The 22,750-nt window shown below is 48.4% G+C and overlaps 8 protein-coding genes across 8 annotated transcripts; 4 read left to right on the top strand and 4 right to left on the bottom strand.

Annotated features, from left to right (window-relative positions):
• Window positions 1-33: 33 nt before the first annotated feature.
• Window positions 34-2,436, top strand: V1508DRAFT_449391 (uncharacterized protein; the record flags this gene model as incomplete). Its single annotated transcript, XM_066942470.1, has 4 exons — window positions 34-159; window positions 213-298; window positions 345-945; window positions 1,000-2,436. The coding sequence occupies 4 exons, from the start codon at window positions 34-36 to the stop codon at window positions 2,137-2,139; spliced, it is 1,953 nt and encodes a 650-aa protein (XP_066798411.1). The 3' UTR covers window positions 2,140-2,436.
• A 349-nt stretch (window positions 2,437-2,785) lies between these two features.
• Window positions 2,786-4,667, top strand: V1508DRAFT_395014 (uncharacterized protein; the record flags this gene model as incomplete). Its single annotated transcript, XM_066938031.1, has 6 exons — window positions 2,786-3,137; window positions 3,191-3,231; window positions 3,278-3,644; window positions 3,697-4,084; window positions 4,138-4,410; window positions 4,466-4,667. 6 exons carry the CDS (start codon window positions 2,786-2,788, stop codon window positions 4,665-4,667), a joined length of 1,623 nt encoding a protein of 540 aa, XP_066798410.1.
• A 1,023-nt stretch (window positions 4,668-5,690) lies between these two features.
• On the bottom strand, window positions 5,691-7,461 carry V1508DRAFT_402078 (major facilitator superfamily domain-containing protein; the record flags this gene model as incomplete). The annotated part of the gene is made up of 3 exons (XM_066938460.1): window positions 5,691-7,155; window positions 7,219-7,339; window positions 7,407-7,461. The coding sequence occupies 3 exons, from the start codon at window positions 7,459-7,461 to the stop codon at window positions 5,691-5,693; spliced, it is 1,641 nt and encodes a 546-aa protein (XP_066798409.1).
• A 1,050-nt stretch (window positions 7,462-8,511) lies between these two features.
• Window positions 8,512-10,140, bottom strand: V1508DRAFT_402077 (phosphoribosyltransferase-like protein; the record flags this gene model as incomplete). The annotated part of the gene is made up of 7 exons (XM_066938459.1): window positions 8,512-8,670; window positions 8,721-9,443; window positions 9,495-9,553; window positions 9,604-9,675; window positions 9,738-9,811; window positions 9,864-9,915; window positions 10,008-10,140. The coding sequence occupies 7 exons, from the start codon at window positions 10,138-10,140 to the stop codon at window positions 8,512-8,514; spliced, it is 1,272 nt and encodes a 423-aa protein (XP_066798408.1).
• A 1,025-nt stretch (window positions 10,141-11,165) lies between these two features.
• Window positions 11,166-11,761, top strand: V1508DRAFT_395010 (uncharacterized protein; the record flags this gene model as incomplete). Its single annotated transcript, XM_066938030.1, has 3 exons — window positions 11,166-11,177; window positions 11,245-11,350; window positions 11,406-11,761. The coding sequence occupies 3 exons, from the start codon at window positions 11,166-11,168 to the stop codon at window positions 11,759-11,761; spliced, it is 474 nt and encodes a 157-aa protein (XP_066798407.1).
• Window positions 11,696-14,408, bottom strand: V1508DRAFT_364682 (uncharacterized protein). The gene is made up of 2 exons (XM_066937309.1): window positions 13,673-14,408; window positions 11,696-13,616 (listed from the first exon to the last, which is right to left on the bottom strand). Exons 1-2 carry the CDS (start codon window positions 14,198-14,200, stop codon window positions 12,042-12,044), a joined length of 2,103 nt encoding a protein of 700 aa, XP_066798406.1. The 5' UTR covers window positions 14,201-14,408; the 3' UTR covers window positions 11,696-12,041.
• Window positions 14,409-14,462: 54 nt separating this feature from the next.
• On the top strand, window positions 14,463-15,799 carry V1508DRAFT_409928 (uncharacterized protein). Its single transcript, XM_066939233.1, has one exon. It carries the CDS (start codon window positions 14,675-14,677, stop codon window positions 15,671-15,673), a length of 999 nt encoding a protein of 332 aa, XP_066798405.1. The 5' UTR covers window positions 14,463-14,674; the 3' UTR covers window positions 15,674-15,799.
• Window positions 15,572-22,481, bottom strand: V1508DRAFT_364678 (acyl transferase domain-containing protein). The gene is made up of 5 exons (XM_066937308.1): window positions 21,576-22,481; window positions 19,732-21,529; window positions 17,097-19,675; window positions 16,974-17,042; window positions 15,572-16,924 (listed from the first exon to the last, which is right to left on the bottom strand). The coding sequence occupies exons 1-5, from the start codon at window positions 22,393-22,395 to the stop codon at window positions 15,942-15,944; spliced, it is 6,249 nt and encodes a 2,082-aa protein (XP_066798404.1). The 5' UTR covers window positions 22,396-22,481; the 3' UTR covers window positions 15,572-15,941.
• Between the last annotated feature and the right edge of the window lie 269 nt (window positions 22,482-22,750).

Here is a 22,750-nt window from a genome sequence, read left to right as displayed (position 1 = left end):
CGTCTATATGAAAGTTTGTATTTTGCCGTCACCATGAGCGACGGACACCACCGAGACGTTTCCTCCAAATTCACTTTCGCGCAATTTGAATCACTTCGGAAATATAATACAACAAATCCGCTACGCGTAATTGCCCATATCGATCTCGATGCTTTCTATGTACGTGCGGTTCGTAAGCAGCTAACGATTCAAGTTGACTTATAGTCCAATAGGCACAATGCGAAACAGTTCGACTCGGCTTGGATCCTAATGTGCCACTGGCCTGCCAGCAGTGGCAAGGCCTCATAGCAGTTAACTAGTATGTCATATGTCTATATATGCTGTACAGTTCTAACGACGTACAGCGCCGCACGCAAGTTTGGCATCAGCAGACACGAGACAATCACGGAAGCGAGAAAAAAATGCCCCGGCCTAGTACTAGCACATGTGGCTACATGGAAGGAGGGCGACGCAAACTGGGCTTATCATGACAACCCGGATATCGCAACCCATAAGGTGTCCTTGGATCCCTATCGCCGTCAAAGCCAGCTGATTTTCAAGATATTTTACAACTGTTGTGGGAAGGTCGAGTATGGTGGTCTCGATGAAGCCTTTTTGGATTTGTCAATGCTCGTCTATGAGAGAGCGTGCACGGAGTATCCGAAGCTGGCAGCATTGCTGTACATCAAGCAGGAGGAACGTAGAATGAACGATTTCATGCCTCTGCCAGAGATATCGCCAGAGGGCCTTACGTGGGAAGGTGAGCTGGTACCATTAGATACTGATAAGGATACACCAGATCGAGTAGTAGATTGGGACGATATTTTATTTATGCTGGGTAGTAAAATTATTGAAGACGTGAGGAAGAAAGTACGGGAAGAGCTGAAGTATACTTGTTCGGCTGGAGTAGCACAGAATAGGGTGCTCAGCAAGTTATGCAGTGCATACAAGAAGCCCAATAACCAGGTAGTTTTGCGTTCCGTTCCTCTTCCTCTTAATGATTAATACTCATTTTTTTAGACAGTTCTTCGCCATGACGCTGTCAAAGGATTTATTACAACTCTTAATTTTTCCAAGATTCGCGGATTGGGAGGCAAGCTGGGCCACGAAATATCCCGTCACTTTAACGTCCCTGAGGATGGTTCGATTCCCTTTCTTTTGCAAATTTCACTTCAAGACTTCGTTTCGGCTCTCGGCGACGAAACAGGAAATTGGCTGCACAATATCATCCGCGGTCGAGATGCCAGTGACGTCAAACCACGCACCGAAATCAAGTCCATGTTATCAGCTAAGAATTTCAGGCCAAATATCGTGACATACCAGCAGGCTGAGAAATGGCTACGGATTTTCGTTGCGGATATAATGGGCCGTATTCTTGAATTCGGTAATAGCACCCCAGGTGGCGTCATTAGAATTCCGAAGACACTGGTTCTTCATCACCGGTATGCCAATGCAGGCTCAAGTTCCAGGCAGATTCCCATACCTGCATGCCAACCGTCTAATTTGGAGGATACTCTCTTCCATACAGCCAAGGCCCTACACAGACAGATCGAGAAGGAGAAAGAGGGGTCCATGTACCCGTGTTATCAAATGAGCATGACAGTGAGTGGATTTGATTCAACTGTTGGTAGCAATCATGCCATCGAAGGATTTCTTGTAAAGAGCGCTAAGAAATTTGAAGATGTGGAAGAGAGTGTGGAGGGAGAAATAACCCCGGAGAATAGCGTTGTGAAATCTTCGCCTTCGAAAAAAAGCACCCTTGACGTGTTTATGGGTCGAGAGCAGCAGCTGTTGAATAATTACCACATAGATGCTGGACTGCATTGTCAAGACACCGCTGATGGCAATACTGCTTCTGCTATGGACGATAGCGCAAGATCAGACTCTGATATTGACTCGTTTGTCTGTAGCGATTGTGCCAAGCGCATAAAATTCGAAGATGCGGTGGAACACCAAGATTGGCATTTTGCCTTGTCTGTAGCTAAGCAATTTCGACAGGAAAAGGACAACAAATCTCACCCATCCGTACCACCATCTATCAGCCAAAACGAGAGAAGGGATACTGCAGGGAAAAGAAAGACAGGCAACAGTGGTGCTAGTAATGGACCGTCGTCTAAGGGACCAAAATTGGAGAAAGGACAGCGAAAGTTATTTGGATAAATGTATCGTACCAATTTCTGGAGTTTTAAGGTATAAGCTAATAGAGTGATTTTACGTGTTCATAACACAGTTCTGAGAGTCACATGTTTCGTGTCAATATGGTACTGTGTATGCCTCATGGGGTTAGGGTCCATTCCTTAAACTTTACTCCGTTAATTATGTTAACGACGAAATTAACATGATGTAAAAGTGTTGAGCTCGGGGTAAGGGCTTTGTTGCGCAGCCAACATTATGTTGTGTGATTGAGACAGGGAGACAGTACTGGTCTCAGACTCCGTGCTGTTCGAGGAACTCTTACAGACTGCAACTAAAATCGCAGGGTCAAGGGAGTATGGTCGCCGCTCTTGCCGCTCGTTGCTGCTCTAACTTTCAATTAATGGCCGTCGATTGGTGACCTCTTATTATTCGAGACTGAAGATCGACCACGCTGCATAATCACGCTACGGCTCTTGGTCGACGCGGTTTCTGCCGGTCGATCTCCCAACGCTCTACCTTAACAACTAGTTCGCTTTATCGTCACCTATAATTTATATACCCGGTAACTTGAAGATTGGATAAGTCAGTCTCATACTATTTCCTGAGCATAATACTAGGAATGCTAGATCACATCAGCTCGGGAACAGCAACTGCCTCAACGACGACAGTTATGTCGAGTACTCCACAATCTGATGCAGACAACGAGGATATATCGACTGTCGATTTGGCTGAGTCCCGTGCAGATGCTCACACATCCGCAAATGTTACACATATTATGTCGCAACAGCAAAAATCGCGTCGGAGGCTAATCGGGAAAGACGCCGATCCAAGAACGCAGCCTCCGTCTGCTGGCAAATCGGAGGAGGAGGAGTTGACGAAGCATGATGACTCAAAGGGACCCATAAAATTAAGTCACATATATCCGATACATGCCGTTAGCCGAGGCAGTATTCTGTCACACGAGTCCACAACTCCTACACCGAGTTTTGTGGGGTTTCGAAATTTAGCCATGATAGTGCTAGGTAAGTTACAGTACTCGTCATTCTTTGATGCGATCGGGCTAACACCGCTACAGCCGTCAGCAATCTTCGATTGGTAATTGAAAATTACTCAAAGGTATGCCTGCTCGCCAGAAACAATTGGACAGGCTGACGTTGAACAGTACGGCGTTCTGATCCGATTCGCCCGACTCGGTATTTCACAAAAGGACATTCTTTATTGCATATTCTTGACCGCTACCATCCCGTTGCACCTATTTATTGCGATTGTCATTGAGCGACTAGTTGCGATTCCGACGGTAAACTACGTCGCGTCGCTCAGCGAGAAGGAGGATAAAAAACGCTCCACCCCAAAAATGGAACGGAAGGGGGCCAGTATATTAATTTTGCGTCCTAAGCCAAAATATATGTGGCGCCTGATCGTCCTATTGCATTCAATAAACGCAATGGCTTGCTTGTGGGTTACGACGGTTGTTGTTTACAATTCTATTTATCATCCCCTTATTGGGACAGCTTGCGAATTTCATGCGGGTGAGCTATGCTCTAATTTGTGGCACGCATTGTACCGCTAACAAGTTAACAGTGATTGTGTGTCTTAAGGTTGCATCGTTTGCACTTACCAATCGCGATCTTCGGGAGTCGATGCTGAACTCTCAACCTGTGCCAGCTATATACAACTCGGCTCCTTATCCAAAAAACTTAACCCTCAAGAACTTGTCATACTTTTGGTGGGCGCCCACTCTTGTTTATCAACCTGTCTATCCGCGATCGCCTTCATTCCGGCCCCTTTTTTTTGTCAAGCGGATTCTGGAGATGGTGGGCCTGTCGTTTTTAATATGGTTCTTGTCAGCTCAATATGCGGTGCCGACGCTGGAAAATAGTTTGGTGCATTTTCATAGTTTACAATTCATGGGAATTATGGAGCGACTCATGAAGCTTGCTAGCATTAGCATGGCTATTTGGCTTGCTGGGTACGTTTGGATTGCAATATTATTGGTCTCATGATGCTGAAATAATTCATTAGTTTTTTCTGCATTTTTCAGTCTGGACTCAATGCGCTTGCAGAGGTAATGCGGTTTGGTGACAGAGCCTTTTATGACGACTGGTGGAACAGCAAATCTGTGGGAGAGTATTGGCGTCTGTGGAATAAGCCGGTTACGAATTACTTTCGGCGTCATATTTACGTACCGCTAGTGCGCCGCGGGTGGAAGTCTGCGACAGCCAGTGTCATGGTATTTTTCGTCAGCGCGGTTTTGCATGAGCTGGTTGTTGGAGTTCCGACGCATAACGTAATTGGGTAGGATCGCCTTCATATAGTCTGAAAATTCAGGGGTTAACAGAGATAATAACAGAGTTGCGTTCTCGTCGATGATTCTACAAATCCCACTCATGCAAGTAACTGCGCCTCTGGAGAAGATGCATGGACCTACATCTGGAATAATAGGGAACTGTATCTTTTGGTTTAGCTTCTTCATCGGCCAGCCTCTGGGCGTACTACTTTACTACTTTGCATGGAACGTTAGTATGAGCAAAGTAAAGATGGTCGAGAGCTAGAATATTCGGTACTACGGCTGCCTACTTATTTTGCCATGTTTGATTTATTAAATGACTTAGTACGGGTGAGGGAATGTTTTCGATAAGTGAGCCCAGGGAGATGAGGCTATAATAAGTAGCCCTCTTTCGTTTTGCAACTTACCAAGATATTTGCAATCTGCGAATTTCATTGCATTCTCCGCTTTGATTATTCCTATTGTTTCTTTACTTCGCTCTTCCTTCACATTTCAATTTGGTGTCCATTGCATAGATTGTACCCTATCTAATCTTTTCTTTGTTCTTTGATTTGCTTCTAGTCCCGTTTGCCTTTTATGCTTGATACTTACGGTCTAATATAAGCATGGATTTAGTGGCATTGTCGGCATGCGTTACTTAGCGTTTTTGGTTACGTTGGTTAAAAAACGGGATCACGATTTTGTTATATTGGTTATGAATATAGTGGAACTATTTATCCAGTCTTACTCCTCGATTTCACTAATTCCATACTTCAAGTGAAACAATATGTAATATGCATGATAAAACTTTTATTTGAGATTTTGTCTCATTAATTCTTTCCATCATAAATGGCGAAAAAATATGCGTAATAAAAAATTACATACACATAATACAAGTAGCTCATAAACCGACTCGAAAACCACGCTCCACATCTATAAAACCTGTAATTCTCTATACCATGCTGCATATTATTACATTGAACATACACCAACGAATCTCCAACCATGAAAAAGAGGAATAAAACACCCACTATTAGAATACAGCAAACTCCAAGCCCCAAATCCACATTATGACGAGAATAACTAAACAAATATCATGCAATGAAGAATTCGTCTCCCCGACAGACGACCTATTGATTGTAGTGTGCACATTAAAAGAAATAACCCCTCCTTCCTGTCCTGAACCCAGTCTCAGCAGATAAATCAAACTATACGACCAGAGCAAAGTGAGAATATGCAGATTGTGGAATACGACTCTATACTGACTCTCTAAATCTCTTCTCCCTCACCAGATGATCATAAGAAGTAGTTACTCGGCCTCAACGGTAACACTCTCAGCAACATCGTCAATTGCAGCAGCCTCACGAGAAATTCGTCTGTTCTCGTAGTATATGACGCAAAGAGCCAAAATACCGGCAACAATAGCACCAGGGAGGGTGATAATAAACGCATTTCTGTAGCAATCACGTCCGAGGTCGCAAACCTGGCCAACTTGGCTACCGAAGCGGCGCATAGTACCGTTGAAGTGCCCGTATGTCGAGTTGAACTCCACAGTGGAGTCGTACCCACCAGGCATCATGTCCAAAGTGGCGGGATCAATGAAGTAACTGTTGCCATCATATATAGCACCGAAAGCGAACGCGAAGACATCGGAACCCACGACGGTGGCAACCGTGACGTAACCGTAATTCTCAGAGAATCGCTTGAAACCGAATAGTTCAGAGATAATAGAAGCATACGAGCCAAAGAGGAAACCATAGCCAATACCATTGAAAATTGAGATGAACCACATGAATCTCGATGAAGTAATGGTAAGACCGCCGATCTGGGCAAAAGCGAAGATGCACGAAGAGGCGACGATAACCCACATCCGCTGATATCCCTTACGCGACAGGCGATCGGCACTGTAGCCAGCCACGATTCTCCCAATGAAGGAGAAAGACGAAACTAGACTGACTTGGATGGCCTGGTTCTTCTGGAGGTCGTTAGGCGAGATGTAAGGGTTGCTGTAGGTGAAGAGAGCACGAAGGACGTAACCCGCAGACAAGATATACATAAGACCGCAGCCTGACAAAAGGCCAAAAATAGTGAAATGAATCCAAAATCGAAAGTCCTTGAAAAGAGCCCACCCGTGAATATCAACTTCTCCGTCGGCAGGAAGGATGATCTCGTCGACCATCGACTCGCCGCTGGACGACGCACCATTGTCGGAAGCCTCACGTTCGAACTCACTGATAGCGGAGTAGGAACCTTCCTTGCTCTTCATCTCACCAGTAGAGGCCGACTCGTTAGTGCGCGCGTGTCTAAGGAGGGCGTCGGTCTCAAGGTCCTCAATCTCGGGCGCAATAGCAACCTCAGAGTCAGCAATTTTGTCGAGAGGAATGTTTCTCACAAACGGTAGACCTAAGAAGACAAGCCCAGATGCGAGAAGAGGAATCATGAGCATGAACCGACCAGTGTCACCCGGGAAAGCCGCGTTGCCGATTTGCGAGAAGAAGAGTGCAGACAACCCGTACCCAGCGACAGGTATTGACGTAGCGGTACCTCGTTTATGAGGGAAATTCATGGCGGCGCACTTGACGCAGGCGTGGTAGGCAAAGGTGTTCCCGGCACTGGCGACAATCATGAAAATACCGACGAAGGCCACTGACCGGAGCTCAGAGACATAGGCGAATCGCATCATCATGTAGCCGAACAGAATCAAGCAACCACCAATTATGATAGGAATATGAGGAGGTTTCCGATCGATAATAACACCAGCAGGAGGACCAGTGCTATACTACAAATTAGTACGACGTCACAGAATGGGCACGCGCGTAAGACCAGTGGTTACTGACAAGTAAACACCAACACTTCCCAACGTGGCAATGACGGAAGATTGGGTGGCCGTGAAGCCCAGCTGGGTCGCCAACTGAGGACCATAGGCAGAATAGACGTAGTGCGTTCCAGACCCAAGGGCTTGTGCACGAGTTAGTATAAGCAATTATCGAAACGGTGATGATAGGATATTCGGAGGAGTACATACAGACCCAGAAGTCTGCCAAGAGGGAGACGTATCGGGCGGTTTTTCGGTCGAACATTGCGATGAAAAATGGAACCACACTTCGCGCTGAAGGGGAGTGAGAGGAAGAGTAGGAGTGAGAGTAAAAGAAGACAACGCCTTGGGAGGCGTAGCTGGTCGGTCGTGGAGGGAGGCCGCTTATGGTGTGTGTCTTTTGATGCGCGAGATAACGAACACAGCAATCGCGAGCAAACACGAGTACGGAAATGCAACGTGCACGCTGCTCGACGGTTGCGCGTTAAGCGGAAAGTATTTGTGGCTCCCATGCCAGCTTATCGATCGGCTCCAATGGTTACCCGGCTGCTCTTGAGTCTCATAAGTCACAAGTCACAAGTCACAAAATTATTTTTGGTTCTGTTAATTATTGGTTAGCCTAGATTAAGTCTCTACTTTTTTTGTTGCAGCTATGTCGATCCGCCGCACGCTGGCCTGCTCTATACTTGTCGTGCACGCGTCGCGACTATGTATCATAACTGTTATTGACTGCGCTATTCGAATGACCAATTTGCTATCCGAAATGAAACGCTATATTATCTACCTAATAATAAAATATGGACCATAACTACTATTAGACATGTGAGAAAGGTTTCTTACAAGCGTCTCAACGTTGCCCACAAAGATGGGAACAATACAAACGCATGCCTTTAGCTGACTCGAAAACTCGGATACAACCAAAGTAGCAAACAATCCGCTCCCGCAATAAAGCAGTCGCAATTCTGCATGCAAACCTTGATCCTCTCCGGTCACAAATTTATTCTACCAAGCGCTCCGTTAGGACACAGACCTCGTAGAGAGTGAAAGATCCTGCAGCCCGCATGACTGCATCGCTGGTGCCTACTTACGATATTGTCGCGAGAAATATATTAAAGATCTGATCGGATCGTAAAATCGTAATGTCTTAGACTATTGATCAAACCTAACAAAGCAAAACGACCCCAATCTCCCAAATATTTTATAACCAAGACACCGTATTCCAATTATATAAGGTCCGCTCATAGGCTTTCTTATTTCAATGCACGTAAACATTATAAGCCATGCATAGATGCTATAGATGTAGCTACGTACCAGACTAGATAGTCATCATGTGATCAAACAGCTGCGATATACTCTCACCATAGTGATTTCTTCTAATACATTCCGCCAAAAGCGGCGAAATATCAATAATCGTCAACTTGTTTGATCGGGTTCGATGCTCGGATGGAATTGGAAACGTGTTTGTCACAACAATCTGCAAACTGTTAGCATCAACTTCGTCATTTACACTCTAATCCAACTTACGTGATCAATACACCACGAATTCTCCATATCTTCCAAGCAACCTTCAACAAACACTCCATGAGTCGCAATCACATAAACTTTTTTTGCTCCACAATTCATTCGACAATGCTCCGCTGCAGCAATATACGACCCAGGTCGATCAATCATGTCATCTATTATGATGGCCGTCCGATCTTTGACGTCGCCGACCAAGGTAATCATCCTCTCTTCGGTGACCTCATGCTCGTCCTCGTCGTCTGATCCTGTCGCGTCAATCGTGCCTCCAAGAGCATGATCGTGATTCGATGTAAGCGAATATACCGACGAGTACATCGCTTCATTGTCTTGGGATGCGTGCGAGGTATCAGCATCTTCGTCGTTAGGTGCCTCATAATTGTCATCAACAACATGTCCTTGAACTACTCGCGCCGTTCTTATCTCAGACAGTGACATCGGGTCATTCTTAGCAGAATTGTCATCATCGTCATCAAATTCAGCCAGGATCGTTGGAGATGCTCGTGAAATTGGGAAGGCGTTCCGACGTCGGCGGTCCGTGTTGATCATTGCGAAGTTGATCTTGAGAGCATCAGCAAGCGCAGTCACACGCTTGGTACCACCTGGATTCTTGGACACCACAACTGCTTCGCGCCATTCGGGAATGTTTAGACGGATCCATCGTGCCAGTGTGGGACCCGCATAAAGATTGTCGACAGGCTTTGTAAAAAAACCCTGCATTTGCGCTGCCTGGACCTCGTTAATATCAAAAATTCACCACGTAGGGGAAAGCCTAATTACATGAAGGTCCATAGTAATAACATGATCCGCACCCGCCATAGTCAAAAGGTTCGCAATCACTGGATGCACGTTAACATAGGTTCCCGAAGTAGCCGTGTAAATTACATACTTCTCGCCGTAATAGCGCCTCGGTGCTTCTTCATCTTGCTTTGCTTGGAGTAAGGAAAATATGGAATAACAGCTTTACAAAGAAAACTCATCAGACCTGAACTTCCCAACTCTCCATTCGGCATATTGACATACCCGTAATCTTATTCGCGGAGCCCCCTCGGCAGGCTGAAATCATAATTAGAAGTTCCATAATATGATCGTTGATCCTAACACGGTAAGTGGCTACGAACACTCGGACTGAATACTATCCGAACATACCGGCCACTCCCACTTTGCACAATATAACAGTCCTCATCTCGAATTGATTCACCTTAGAAAATTGGATCAGATTCAATTCGTTGTCTCCAAGCACGAGCACGTGCTCCAGCAATTAGCCAGTAATGACGTGTAACTCCAACATACCGATAGACACGGACGTCTCTCCATTGGCAAATTTCTGTAATGTGCACTTTCCCTCGCGAACACCAAGCCGGTCGCAGATCAACTTCCCCAGCTCAGGATGCGATGATCCTACAAACACCTTTGACTTCCGCATCGTTCGGTTCCTGTCGTCAGCTACTTGAGAAACCGCTAAATAAACTGCAGGGCAGTATACCGCTCAAGGCATGAAACAACAATTTAGAACTTGTAGCTTGAGCGCGGTGTTCTACAGGTAGCTGATGAAACGAGTCGGGGTGAGGAAAATTTCACGAGTAGAAAAAATCCTGTGACAGCGAAACTTTAGTATAATAGGGTCTTGCTGTAAGAGCTAATGGCAAGTTGGTCACTTTACGCCATATACGCGAGCATCTTAAGTGACATATATGCAAAAACGTCGATGGCTTTAGTTTGCTCGCCGGTCGACAAGATCGTCGACGAACTTTCTCGCCGGGAATATAGGAAATAAAGCATTCAATCACTGCAAGGGTGGTGAAAGACCAACGACAAAAAATGTAAGCGTCTCTTTAATACGTCATCTTTACTGTGGAACAATTAGATTCGAAGTAAATGGCTCACTAACTCGCTGCAAGGGCGCGCTCCCCTTCTCCAGATTTCCGATCTCCTTCTCGTACCGCGTCAAAGTCACCTCCAATAAAGCGAGTGGGATCTTCTTCAGCTTCGCCATCTCGCAAAAGACGCAGTCCGACTCCAGACTTGCGGTCGCCATCGCCAGAGCGTGGCCGAAGTCGCTATCGGTCTAATTCACGCTCTGTGACGCCAACCGCTTCACCGACCCGTTCAATTAGTCCCGCTCCTCGCAAATCTGCTTCTGGATCTAAATCGAACCGTGCAACATCACGATCACCATCAATTGCGTCACAGTCATTGACGCCGTCGTCTCGCTCGCGAACACCATCGCGGTCACGTTCTCGCAGCTACGATTCCCTGGCGTCCTCGCGAAGTTATTCTAGATCATACAGTTCACGCAGCCGGAGTTATAGTCGCACTCCAAGACGAAGCCGCAGTCCAAGCTATTCCAGAAGCCCAAGTCCAGGCCCAAGGCGCCGCAGTCGCCTCTATGATTCGCGGTCACTCAGTCCAGCACGCGACAGACGACGCAGCCCTGAGCCTCCGCAGCCCATGCCTAAGCGAGTAAGTAATCACGCAATATATGCCGTATAATTTAAGTTTTTGGTAATTTCTGACACTATCCAATTAGATAAGCGTGGAGAAATTGACAAGGAATGTAAATGATGCTCATATGCGCGACATATTTTCAACATATGGCACCATCACTAACTTGCTTATACCAATGAACCAGAAATGTGAGATATTTAGTGTATATTCCCATTCGATCCTTGAATATTGACAACGAAATAGTGCGTACAAACCGTGGTGTTTGCTACATATCATTTGACACTGAAGACGAGGCTGACAATGCAATTGCCCATATGCATGAAGGTTTTATTGACGGTGCGCAAGTCATAGTAAAGCACGCAATGCCGCCACCATCACAGCGTCGTGGATTTGGTGGTCCCAGTCGAGGCGGATTCCGTGGTGGCCGTAATGGCGGTGGGAGATGGGGGCCACGCGATTCATATGTTCCACCTAGCTCGTCTTCGCGACGTCGTTCACGCAGTCCGCCATCTTATCGTGACAGAGAAAGATACGATTCAGGCAGGAACGGTTCGCGGTATAGGAGTCCAAGCAATGACCGCCGGCGATCCAGATATTAGGTGCTGATGACAGTGTCAAGAGCTGTTGATGACTTTCTGACATTGTCGACATTATTTGTATTTATATGTATTCCAATAACTAGGTTAACTGAGAAATGTAATTTATTATGAACAATGGTTTGCTTTGCCAATATTTTGCAACACTGCTTCTGGGTGGAAAAGTGCGATTGTAGTTTAGATCAATATTGCTGTACCTAAATGGCTTTAATCTGTTTTCAAGGACACAAGATAGCTCTAACATCCTATTAACCCTGTCCCAATATATTACCTACAATGACAATTATTGCACGATCTTCGTCGGCCCTTCAGGATACAACCGCGTAAGTCGTATCGAACACTCCTTAAACCACTTTCGATACGCATTAAACTCCTCTGGAAATAGATCATTGAATGCGGTCACAAAGATAATCTTCGCATCAGCTGGCTTGGGTTCCTTCTTTTGCTGATTTCCATCAGCAGATGATTGCAAGATCCCCATTGTGTTTGCGAAAGCGGTTTGTTCGACAAAATGCGCTTCGGTCACGCGTGTCCGCAGAAACAATTTTGCAGGATCCGGAATATGATCCAAGCAGCGCACGCCGGCCACGTAAATCCTCGATAAGCCAGGGAAATTCAAACCTTCGATCTGAGTGGGGGTGGCGACAACCAAATCAGGAGTAATCGATGGATCTTGAATACCTGTAAATATTTTTTGCATATCGATTATGCCGTAGCCATCAGGTTCGTGATCCACAATTACAGTGCCCCCAGAGTAACTGAGAGAACAAGCTGAAATCCCGATATCCCTTAAGGCGCGTACTACCTCAAACCTTGAGGCATTAGATGGAATTATAAGAAGGCCTTTCTTAACACTATCTCGTTCTCGTGCAACATTGATTCCGAGAAGATGGTCCAGCGTAATTGAATGTGTAAGCTCAACGTGTGCCACGTTTTTGGCACCTGTCTTGTCATCTATCATTTCAGGACTCCGAGCGCTTGAAAACTCCACATCATTCGTAAGATCCATACGCGGATAATAGGCAATGCAAGAAACTTCGACATGCGGCGTTTTCACATGTAAATTAGAGTATCCAGGCACACCATACGTCTTCACTAAGGTCCCCTTCATCCACTGAGTACGAGTAAGAAATTGGTACAAATCGTCTCCGAATTTGGTGGACGACGACAACGCAACGACCTGAAGCGGTACCTCCAATGAATAAGTATTCAATGCGGCTTCACGCATCCGTACGATATAGTCCATTGCCTGATACGCCGAGCTTATATGTTTCGTTTTCTTTTTGTTCGAGCTCTTCGACTTCTGCTTTCGTGCACCTGACCATTCGTCTTTGTAATCTTCCGGGCGAAGTTGACTTTCAGCTTCGTCCAACACAACGGTTCTCACAAAACTGAGATTTAGCAGTCCACGTTCGTTGTCGTCAGCAAGCATGTCTAGCAACCGTGCGGGAGTTGCAACCAGGATATGTGGATTTCCGCATTTGGTGAGAAGCCTCTTTTGCATCTTATGATCTTCTGGTCCGCCACGATATAACAATTGCACGATATCTGGCGTCGTCACCGGCGCATTTCCTGACCGCAGCAGTGATATGAAGGTCTCCATATACTGAAACCCTAGTTCGGGCGTCCGGACGAGGATGAGTGACGTTATACTAGGTAGCGGGGTCCTGAATCGTGGCTCGGAAAGTAGATGCATAGCCAGCGCTAGCGATTTCCCTGTGCCGGCCGGCGACACGCCGATGAACGAATGTTGATGCTGAAGGGCACCAAGCAGAGCAGACTGCACAGACGTCGGAATGCGTGCCTCCCTGTATTTTAAGCGGAAGCTATCCAACACTGCCTTTTGAATATTGAAGTCCTATATCCGATCAGCCTATATTGTACAATCTCATCCTACAACAAACTGTAGCCTACCGAAAATTTGAACTTTGCACCCTCTGGGCGAGGAGACCGAGGAGATGGTGCCCGCCGTCGAAGCTCTTGGGGATTACCCGATCTATAGAGTGGCCGAATCATACTGCGATCCTTCCACTTACCGACATCTGCATTGCCTTCCAGCTGCTGAGTTGCCAAAATCGAAGCCTTGCCCTCCTGTAGTATCATGAACGCGGCGCCTTCATTATTGTCGACTGCATCTGCTGACTTCTTCATGACCCCAGCGTCTCCCTTTGAAGACGAGGAGACCGCGCCTACCTTGTCTGCCGCAGTTCTGCTCGCCTCCGTGACTTCTTCAAACTCTTGATCGTGTTTCTCCAGGGGATTCGTTTGATTCCATGTTGTGCTGGCGCTTAAATTCCGCCGCACCAGTTTCCCGTTATACAGATGCTGTTGCTTGCAACATCTTATTCCATGTACCGTGTATCTATCATACACAGTTGTTGCAATTGCTCGCCGCTGGCAATCAAGAGCTCTCCCAAACAATTCAGTGCGGCAACGAAGCATGTTATCAGAGCCCGATCTCGTGCCAGCCAACAGCCATTAGCAAAAAATAGCCACGGAGAGTTTCTCCAGTCAAAACCTGGTCACACTTGATTCGTACTTCACTATGGCAATCTACTACAGAAGTTACTTCCTATTTACGTACACGCCCACTCGATCGATCGTTGGGAGAAAAAAATTTCGGACCCTAAACCAACTCGGCCTGCGCGGCTCATACGCCAGGAACATCAATGTGTACAGCCTTGTATGCGAAGAGTGCACTACAGCGCGGCCAGTTGCCTATATTACGTTATACTGGCGGAAAGCATACACACAATATAGCAAGTTTCAGTCCAGAGTTTAGTGCTCCTTAGAAGTAATAATGCGGCATAACTGTGGTGCAGCGTTGGTTGTATGGTTGCTTGACCAACAACTCCGCAGACGCTCACAAAAGTCCCAAAATATTTCGGGGAACTATTTTCTCTCCCGCAGCATTCAATGTCGCCACGAATAAACCATTCCACGAGCCATTCTGTCAATGAAGAATTGCTCTCGTATTCCCGAGACCTAGACTCCGATGCCCTGGCCTCAGCGGCGTCCTTCACCATAGTCCGTTACCCCTCCAAATCTGGTTTCACAAGTGTCGTGAACCCAGAAAAAAGGAGCAACCGTCGCCGAAAAGCACAGTCTTCAAAGTACAAAGTCGCGCCAGACAGGACAGCAGAAGATCACATTGGATCGATACCGCATAAGCTTGATATTCTCAAACGACAAGGAAAGTTTTACCACGCGTTATTTGGCTCACCAATTGCCCGTGGCGTTCTCTTTCGTGCAATTGGATCCAGCAACAGAGCAGTTCAGGATGTCGACGAAGCTAAAGATACGGAAAATAATGGCCAAAGGCATGGGATTAAATATATACGGTGTTTGGCACTAGGGCGAGTCTCAGATTCAGACATATCGCGGATGCAACTAGCCGTCCTGCTCGCTCTCCGTGATGAACTGGGCGTGCCAGATGCAAACGTTACATGCTACGACCCGGATTTTGTACCTATGGATCACAAGATTTTGCACGGATTTAGTATCGGAATAACGGAAGAACCTGGCGAAAATGAGGACGACGATGTGCCCGACCAGGAGCTCATCAAGAGGCGCAGCCAGACGTTGTATTACATGCCACATGCACCGATTTTTCTAGTCGATAGAATCATGGGGCTGGAGGGTGTACAATACGTACTTGGAAATGACGTCCTGGGATATAAGGAGCGATTAGAGGAGGAGCTGGAGTTGGTATTCGCTTCGTTGAAAAGCATAGTGACCAGTTGCGATCGCGACAACACCAGTGACGATGACGGCTACGAAGTTGAACAAAATACAAAATACAATGGTAGCGATCCGGGATGGATCAGAGTACGACTGGAGGACGGATTGACGAGGGAAGAGAGCTGGTGGCTAAGTGTGAACGATTTGGCCATGCATTGGCGTCGGGCCTATTAAACCGACTTACATTGGTGTGCATACGCAGCGTTTGGAGGACCGCGTTCGTTTGCGTGTCAATTTGCATTATTAGATGTATACTATAGATAGATAGAAATCGATTATCATATCAAATCAAACAAAAAAGGACATATGAACATCAAAGCAATGCGAACAAGCTATTAAAGTATATCATAGCACAAAAACCCAAAACATAACAGTGAAAGAAAGAAATCTATACACCATCCCATTTACAATTCTACTGTCCCTCCGCAACTTCTCGCACCATCTAAGCAGTCTCATACTTCTCCCAGTTGTCCAAAATCGTCCTGATCTTGGCGCTACCGGTCAAGTCATACACTTCCTGGAAATACTCCTTGGAGATTGAGAATGGCTTGGCAGTCAAATTGGGAATATACTTTCCAATTAAATTGGCCGGCTTGAGCGCCTGCTGTGGTAACTTCTTGATCAAGAACCGGTTAAACGGCTTGACGCCGCTGCGCAGATAACTGGAGTGGAACGGCACCGAAATGCCTTTGAGAGGGATGGTGGCGAAACCACGGTCGAGCTCGATGGGCTGCGGCTTTGCGATGCTCTTCTTTGCTATTTCTTCGACAATGTCGGTGAGCTGCTCCTTAACGTCTTCCATCGACATGGTCTTCATGAGCTTGTCGAGGTCGATCTTCTGCACCTTCATGAAGTTCAGCACGTTGGTAAGACAGTCAAGTCCTCGTAGATCTCCAGCAGTGACGTACTGCGTGTTCTCGACATTGTAATTGACGATCTCCAAGAGCCACTTAGTCTGAGAGGAGATGTGTTCGACGACATAGCGGAGTGCGGCATCGTTGAAGGTCGGGGAGATACGAGACGGGTTGACTGCGCACATGCCATAATTCGATCGTCCTAGCGCGTCACGCGGGACTGCGACCTGCATGGTCATACCACGGTAGAACACGACATCTACGAGAGACTCGATCGGCATGACGTCGCCGAGTGCAGCGAGCGCTGAGTATTCACCTAACGAGTGGCCTGCGTACGAGCAGTCAGCCGGGACAAGACCCTTGGCGTTCATATCCTCGAACGAAGCCTTCTCCATAAGAGTCAAAGCCGGCTGCGTAAACTGAGTGGCAGACAACAAGCCAGTGGGTGAACGGAAGGTGTAGGAAGAGGTGTTCTCGGTGATGTCCTTGAAGATCTTCTCGGACTTGATCTGACCGTCCGCATCAACCGACTCAAACATCATCGATGTGTAGTTGTGCCGAATTGCCTTCCCTGTGAAATGTCAGATATCACTCATTCCATCAAATGAGAGAATACGTACCTCGTGGACCACCAAAGTGAACAGTAAACTCTTTAGGATTGTTCTTAACAATATTGATAATTGAAAAGCCTGTTCGCAACATTAGTTCAATTCAACTTACAGCGACTTCGGATGGAAACGTACCATAGTTATTAAGGAAGTGTCTATCAGCGCGATCCCAAACTTCACGCGCTACTGCGCTAGACTCGTATAGATCCATTCCCATACCCTGCTCCTGCGAACCCTGCCCAGTGAAGATATACGTCGACACGGGCTGCTCGACCTCTGCCTGGCCGACCAAGACGACATCACCTGAGTCCTTGTTCGTGGTCTCGACCTTTATGATCTTGCGGCCCGCGATCATACCGACATGGTGCAATTTCGTCTCGATATTCTCGTTTGGCAGCACCATACCGACGAAAGAGCAATTGAATCCGCGCACGCGTGCGACGTGGTTCTCCGCCGCCCAGGTCTCGACAAGCGACCTGACAGCAGCGGAGGAGTACATGCCGTGAGTGATGTTGCCTCGGAGATTGGCATACTCTGCGAACACACGAGACACGTGGATCGGGTTGTAGTCACCAGAGACACGAGCGTAGCCTTCGTTGGAAGCAGGCGCGCGGTAGACAAGCTCTGTCGAGGCATTCAATGGGATCGAGTTTTCGAACATAATAGGCTGTTCGATCGTGCTGCCGTGGCGCTCAAGATAGTCGATGACCGGATTTCCATGGGATTCACTCGCCTCGTACTCAACTGTACCAATCTGGATAATCTCACGCGTAGGCAATTCAAGCAAAACCTGACCAGTGGTGCGGACAGACGAAAAGATGGTCTTGTTTTTGTATCTGACGAACGTTTCGAGCCGGAACGTAAGAGTCTGGTTGAGTAGGTCAACATGAGGGTCGTCATTGAGCTCGAACCAGTCCTTCGATCGCAAAACAGCGACATCCTTGGGAGACTTGAGCGTGACCTCCATCGGTAACTCCGACTTGCGCTGGAACGTGTTCTCGTAGTCGGTGTACGCGCCTCTGTAGAAGAACTGGGACGTGACCTCCATGACTGGCATGTAATCTCTGGAGATAACACCGCTGACTTCAACCATCTTACCGGAATCCTGGTTCAACACAGCATTAATCTTGGCAGCAGTGGTAACCACGTCGTCCTTCTTGAGCGGCTCTGCACCAGGGTACATTTTGAACGAGTTGGAAAGATGAACCAGCTTCAACAAGTCACCGTCGATGGCCTTGGGGAAGAGCGCCTTCGTAATAGCCTGCCACCCTACTACAATAGCGAAATCCATAGGTGCGAATGTAGTCTTACCAGGCCGGTCGACAAATGCTTCACCGTTATTGCCGACAGCATATACAAAGTCAGCAATGGCCTTGCCAGTGACGGTGGTCGAACCACCTTGGAATGTGTCGGTGACGGATAAGTTGGCCGGGTACTCCTCAGGACCGAACCACAGCTTCCAGTAAAACTCCTTAATTCTGTCGTTGCGGCCAGCCATGACCTCGCGGATTGGCGCAAATCCGACTTCAGGGTGATATGTGAACAACAGCAGCATGCCGACAGGCTTGCCCTCGGCAGTACGATCGTCATAAATCGTCATTTCGATGGTATTGGACTCCGGACGCTTGAAGGTGTCAATAACGACGACATCCTTGCCGTTGATTTTCTCGGAAACGATAATGCGAGTCTTTTCCAAATCATCCGGATGCTGAATGGTGACTTTGACGCCAAACGCCGGCTTGAACAACCGCTTAAGCGGGCTTGTCTCATACTTCGTGCCCTGAACAAATACATCGGTGGTAAAGAATGCGTGGCGCCAGCCATAAGTCTCACCACCAAGCAAACTCAACCACGACTCAACATCGGGAAGAGTAGCGTTGCCGCTGACACCAGCATCGAGCACATAGGTGATGGCGCTGTCGGCCTCGGTAACAGTCAAACTGTCTGCCTTCAAAGCCGTCTCAAAGGCAGATGGAATAATGTCCTTGCCTCCAAAGTATTCAATAACCGGAATCTTCGTCTCTTCGCCTCCATAAATATCCCTGGTCAAGAACTCTATGTGTTTGTCGTGTATGCCATCCAAAATGTCCTTCACGGGTTCATCGACGATCTTTGCGTACTTGACAGCGACAGGACCCTGCAGAACACATGTGCGCTGCACGTCCTGACCAACGACGGCAGCGAGGTCCTCAGACTGCCAGAGCGAGTCCTTCTTGAAGTACAACTCAAAATTGTCATCCAACGCCGGAACAAACGGAACCGGCTTCTGGCCAGGTCGGAGCGTCAGCATAAGGAAAAACTCCTTGTCTTGCACGTTGATAATCTGCTCAGTGGCCTCGGGATACGCCGCCAGGATTCTATCAACAGTCGGCGCCGGCTCATCAAGCTCGGTGTACGACTGCAGCAGCGACGGGCGACCTGTCTCATGCGTGAAGCGCTCCTCGATACGGCGGATATAGTCACCGGTCATGTTGCGCAGCGAAAGGTCGATCCAGCGCTTCTCGTGCGCAACAAACATGAGTTCGACAAGACGCTTGAGAATCTCACCATAGGTCATGTCCTCGAGTTCGACTACCTCACCTGCGGAGTTCTTACCGAACCAAACCTTTTGGAAATCGGCATTGAGCTTCTTGATGATGTAATCCTTCTTGGCCTTGAGGGCATCGACGCGCTTGTTCTTGGGCAGACTGAAAATCGTAGAATCCATCTCCTTCCTGCACAGGTACGTTAGAGCTTTTTTCCAAGGAGGTAGATAAACTGTGAAACTTACCAAAACACAACACCTCGGGTAGCCAACTTGTGAATGGGCTCGCCCATTTCGGACAAGACTGTAATGACGCCACCAGCAGCACCCTTATACGTTTTCTCCCACTGCAACTCATCCACACCAGGCGCATCAACAATAGCTTGCTTTGCACCCAGTGACGTGTGCGCTTCCTTCGCAGTCATGATTCTGCTGCCGAATAAGACACCGTCAAATGGCATTGGCGGGTACGCGAATCTGGTCGCCCACTGACCAGTCAAGTAAGGGTACGTGTCCTCTGCACCACCGAAACCTGAGCCTGCAAGGAGGATGATGTTGTTGCACCGACGGATGCGCGGGTACATCTGCAAGATCGGGCTGTGGAAGTCTTCGAAAGAATGATGACCGCCACCACGACCACCTGTCCACTGCAAGATGATTGGGAAAGTTGGGTTGGCCTGCGCGATGGTAATCACCTGCTGGATCGCGTCTATAGACCCAGGTTTGAGACCCAGGTGCTTGATGCCGAGAGTTTCGATGTACTCGTTCGCGACTTCGGTCGATGGGACACCTGCACCGATAGTGAGACCTTCGATCGGAACGCCTTCAGCGCGGAGCTTCTGAATGAGAGGGATTGCCCATCCCATGGCGCGAGGGTTGACATAGATCAAATTCACTGTAATACCGGCGCCAGGAAAAGTGGATTTTTCTATCTTGTAGAACGCTTGGGTGAGACCGTTGGCGTTAAAGTAGCCGCCACCGCCCAATTCGATATGGTATCCAGCGTTCATAGTGGCAGCAACGAAATCAGGCGGAACAGTTGACGGAGTCATACCAGCAACCATGATGGGCGGCTGACCAAGTAAACGCGAAAACTTCGTGTCAACATAAGTATGCCCTTGCGCAGTCTTGACAAGTTTGGGGGCAAACTCAAGACCCCAGTCAGCAGCAAATTTGACAGCTTCGTCCTCGCGATCAAACAACTCGGACTTGTAACCAAGCTCAGATAGAGTACCCTCCAAAGTGCCGGCCAAGATCACACGGACACCAGTTCCTTCCTTATTACGGTGGGTCAAGACACCTAGGCCAGACACACCACCAGGCCCAAAGTCGAGAATGTGCGTGGCCTTGCTGAAGGCGGTGGCTTGCTCCCAGTTGACAGGCAGGCTGGTGACCATCTTGACAAGACGCTCGACAACTGAGCCGTCCTCGTCCGTAAGCTTGCGCAAGTCATGTCCGTCGTATGTGTCGTAGACTGGAATGGCGAGCTCCTCTGGCGCAAACGAAACATTCGCAGATTTGAGATCGCCGATAATGGTTTCGTAAGCCTCATGAACGTACGGCGAGTGGAAAGGAGCAGTGATGGGCAAGAATCTGTTGGAGAACTTGAGCTTGCGCTGGGAATATGGGACTCTGTTCTGCTCGAGTCCAGGCGGCGCACGGGACTTGCGGAGCGACAAGCTGAGACCGTAGAGTGACTGAGGTGGACCAGTGACGACAAAGTTACGGGCACCGTTCTCGAGCGAGATCGAGACGTGCTTCTCCGGTGGAAGATGGGAATTTGTCAAATCAACGTGCTTCTGGACCTGGGACTTGACGAGGTCACGCACCGAAAGCATAGGCGAAGGCTTGCCTTCACCTTCGTTGACCGAATCCTGGAGGATGGAAGGCGCGAGAGAGGTGCGAGGGTAGGTCTGCTGAGCTCGGCAGCCGATCCAGAACAGGATCTGGAGAGTCTTGGATGCCACGTCGAAGAAGGACTCCCATGTAGTCGCGGCCGAAATAGCAGCGGCAGTGACGACACCTTGGGAGTGACCAGTCGTTCCTGCCGACGTTAGCCAACGTCAATTCTCAGATTAGTTACTACATACCGGCCAAGTTTGATCTTAATTCACCGGGCTCCTTGCCGAGGATCTTGCAAGTGGCAGCGTAGTGAGTGAGCTGAGTGACACCGATCAAAGGAAGTGAGACAGGTGCGGAAACAAGATAATCGAGGTCAGGAGTCGACTCGGGCTCGCGGAGCCATCGCATGATGTCGAGACCATTCGAGTAGACCTTCATGGTGCGATCGTCAGCCGCAAGCTTGAGCAACTCGCGCGCGCAGTGCTGAACAAAGTCGTCAATAAGACCATGATAGAGGGAGTAGACATTGCGGAGCTCATCAAAGTATTCCTCGATGTTTCCCTGACCGCCGAAGATGGCGAAAATGGAAGCATGACCGTCAGCGGCAGCACGAAGCAGCGCGGAGTCGTGGCCCTTGATTGGGCGATTGGCAGCGAGCCTGGCGGCGTAGTAGGCGCTGATGACGACCTCGCGCTTGGACAGATCTCCAGGAAGCGCGGCCGCGACGGCGTGGACTTCATTGGCACGGAGGAAGCGAGATTCAAAGTCGGCGAGGACGAGCGCGAGAACGTCATCATACTGGGCCGGCTCTTCCTCGACCTGAGTCACAAGAAAGGCGAGGAATCGGGCAACAAGCTCGCAATTGGATGCCGGCTCTTCGTCACCGGCGAAGTCTTCAGTTGGAGTGGGAAGAGTGGTGGCGAATTCGTCCCGTAGATGGAGGATTGAGAGATAGAGCGCGGTTGGTACAAACACGGTGTGTTCCAGCGAGCCATGCTGGAGCGAGAGAGGACGCAGAGAGGCCTGAGTGTGAGGCGTTGCGACGCCAGTCTCAGCGCCAGCGTACATTGTGCGAATTGGCGAGACGAGGGATCAATTGAGGGAGTGCGGAAGGAGAAGAGAAGGGGCCGATGGAGCAGAAAAGAGGACGAAGAGTGAAGAAGCGGTCGACTTGGAGTTGCGAATTGTGGCGGATACGAGTTAGCACATGACATGCCGTAGTGCGATATTAGTGCGGTCGATGATATATTTTGCGCTTGTTGGAATATCACAGCGGGTGAGGGCAGGTGTGCACCGCCACGGGGTGAGGCTGAGTGTTGGGAGAATGGCGCGGGCAAAGTGTTGGGCGCCGCTCGCTCGGAGGGACTCGTGCGGCGCCGCACCTTCTTCCGTCCCCCGGAGCCCCAATCACCAGGAAGATACA

The sequence above is a fragment of the Lipomyces doorenjongii genome, assembly GCF_038497915.1.
Source record: "Lipomyces doorenjongii strain NRRL Y-27504 unplaced genomic scaffold V1508scaffold_4, whole genome shotgun sequence".
Taxonomy (NCBI): domain Eukaryota; kingdom Fungi; phylum Ascomycota; class Lipomycetes; order Lipomycetales; family Lipomycetaceae; genus Lipomyces; species Lipomyces doorenjongii.
This window is presented reverse-complemented; position numbering and strand designations above follow the sequence as displayed.

Excerpts from the sequence above, each read along its gene's own strand:
- V1508DRAFT_364678 (XM_066937308.1), bottom strand. The coding sequence starts at position 22,395 with ATGTACGCTGGCGCTGAGACTGGCGTCGCAACGCCTCACACTCAGGCC. Across the intron at positions 19,676-19,731 it reads ACCCGAGGTGTTGTGTTTTG|GAAGGAGATGGATTCTACGA; the intron begins GTAAGTTTCACA and ends GTACCTGTGCAG. Across the intron at positions 17,043-17,096 it reads ACACTTCCTTAATAACTATG|GCTTTTCAATTATCAATATT; the intron begins GTACGTTTCCAT and ends TGTTGCGAACAG.
- V1508DRAFT_364682 (XM_066937309.1), bottom strand. The coding sequence starts at position 14,200 with ATGCTTCGTTGCCGCACTGAATTGTTTGGGAGAGCTCTTGATTGCCAG. Across the intron at positions 13,617-13,672 it reads GTGCAAAGTTCAAATTTTCG|GACTTCAATATTCAAAAGGC; the intron begins GTAGGCTACAGT and ends GATCGGATATAG.
- V1508DRAFT_409928 (XM_066939233.1), top strand. The coding sequence starts at position 14,675 with ATGTCGCCACGAATAAACCATTCCACGAGCCATTCTGTCAATGAAGAA.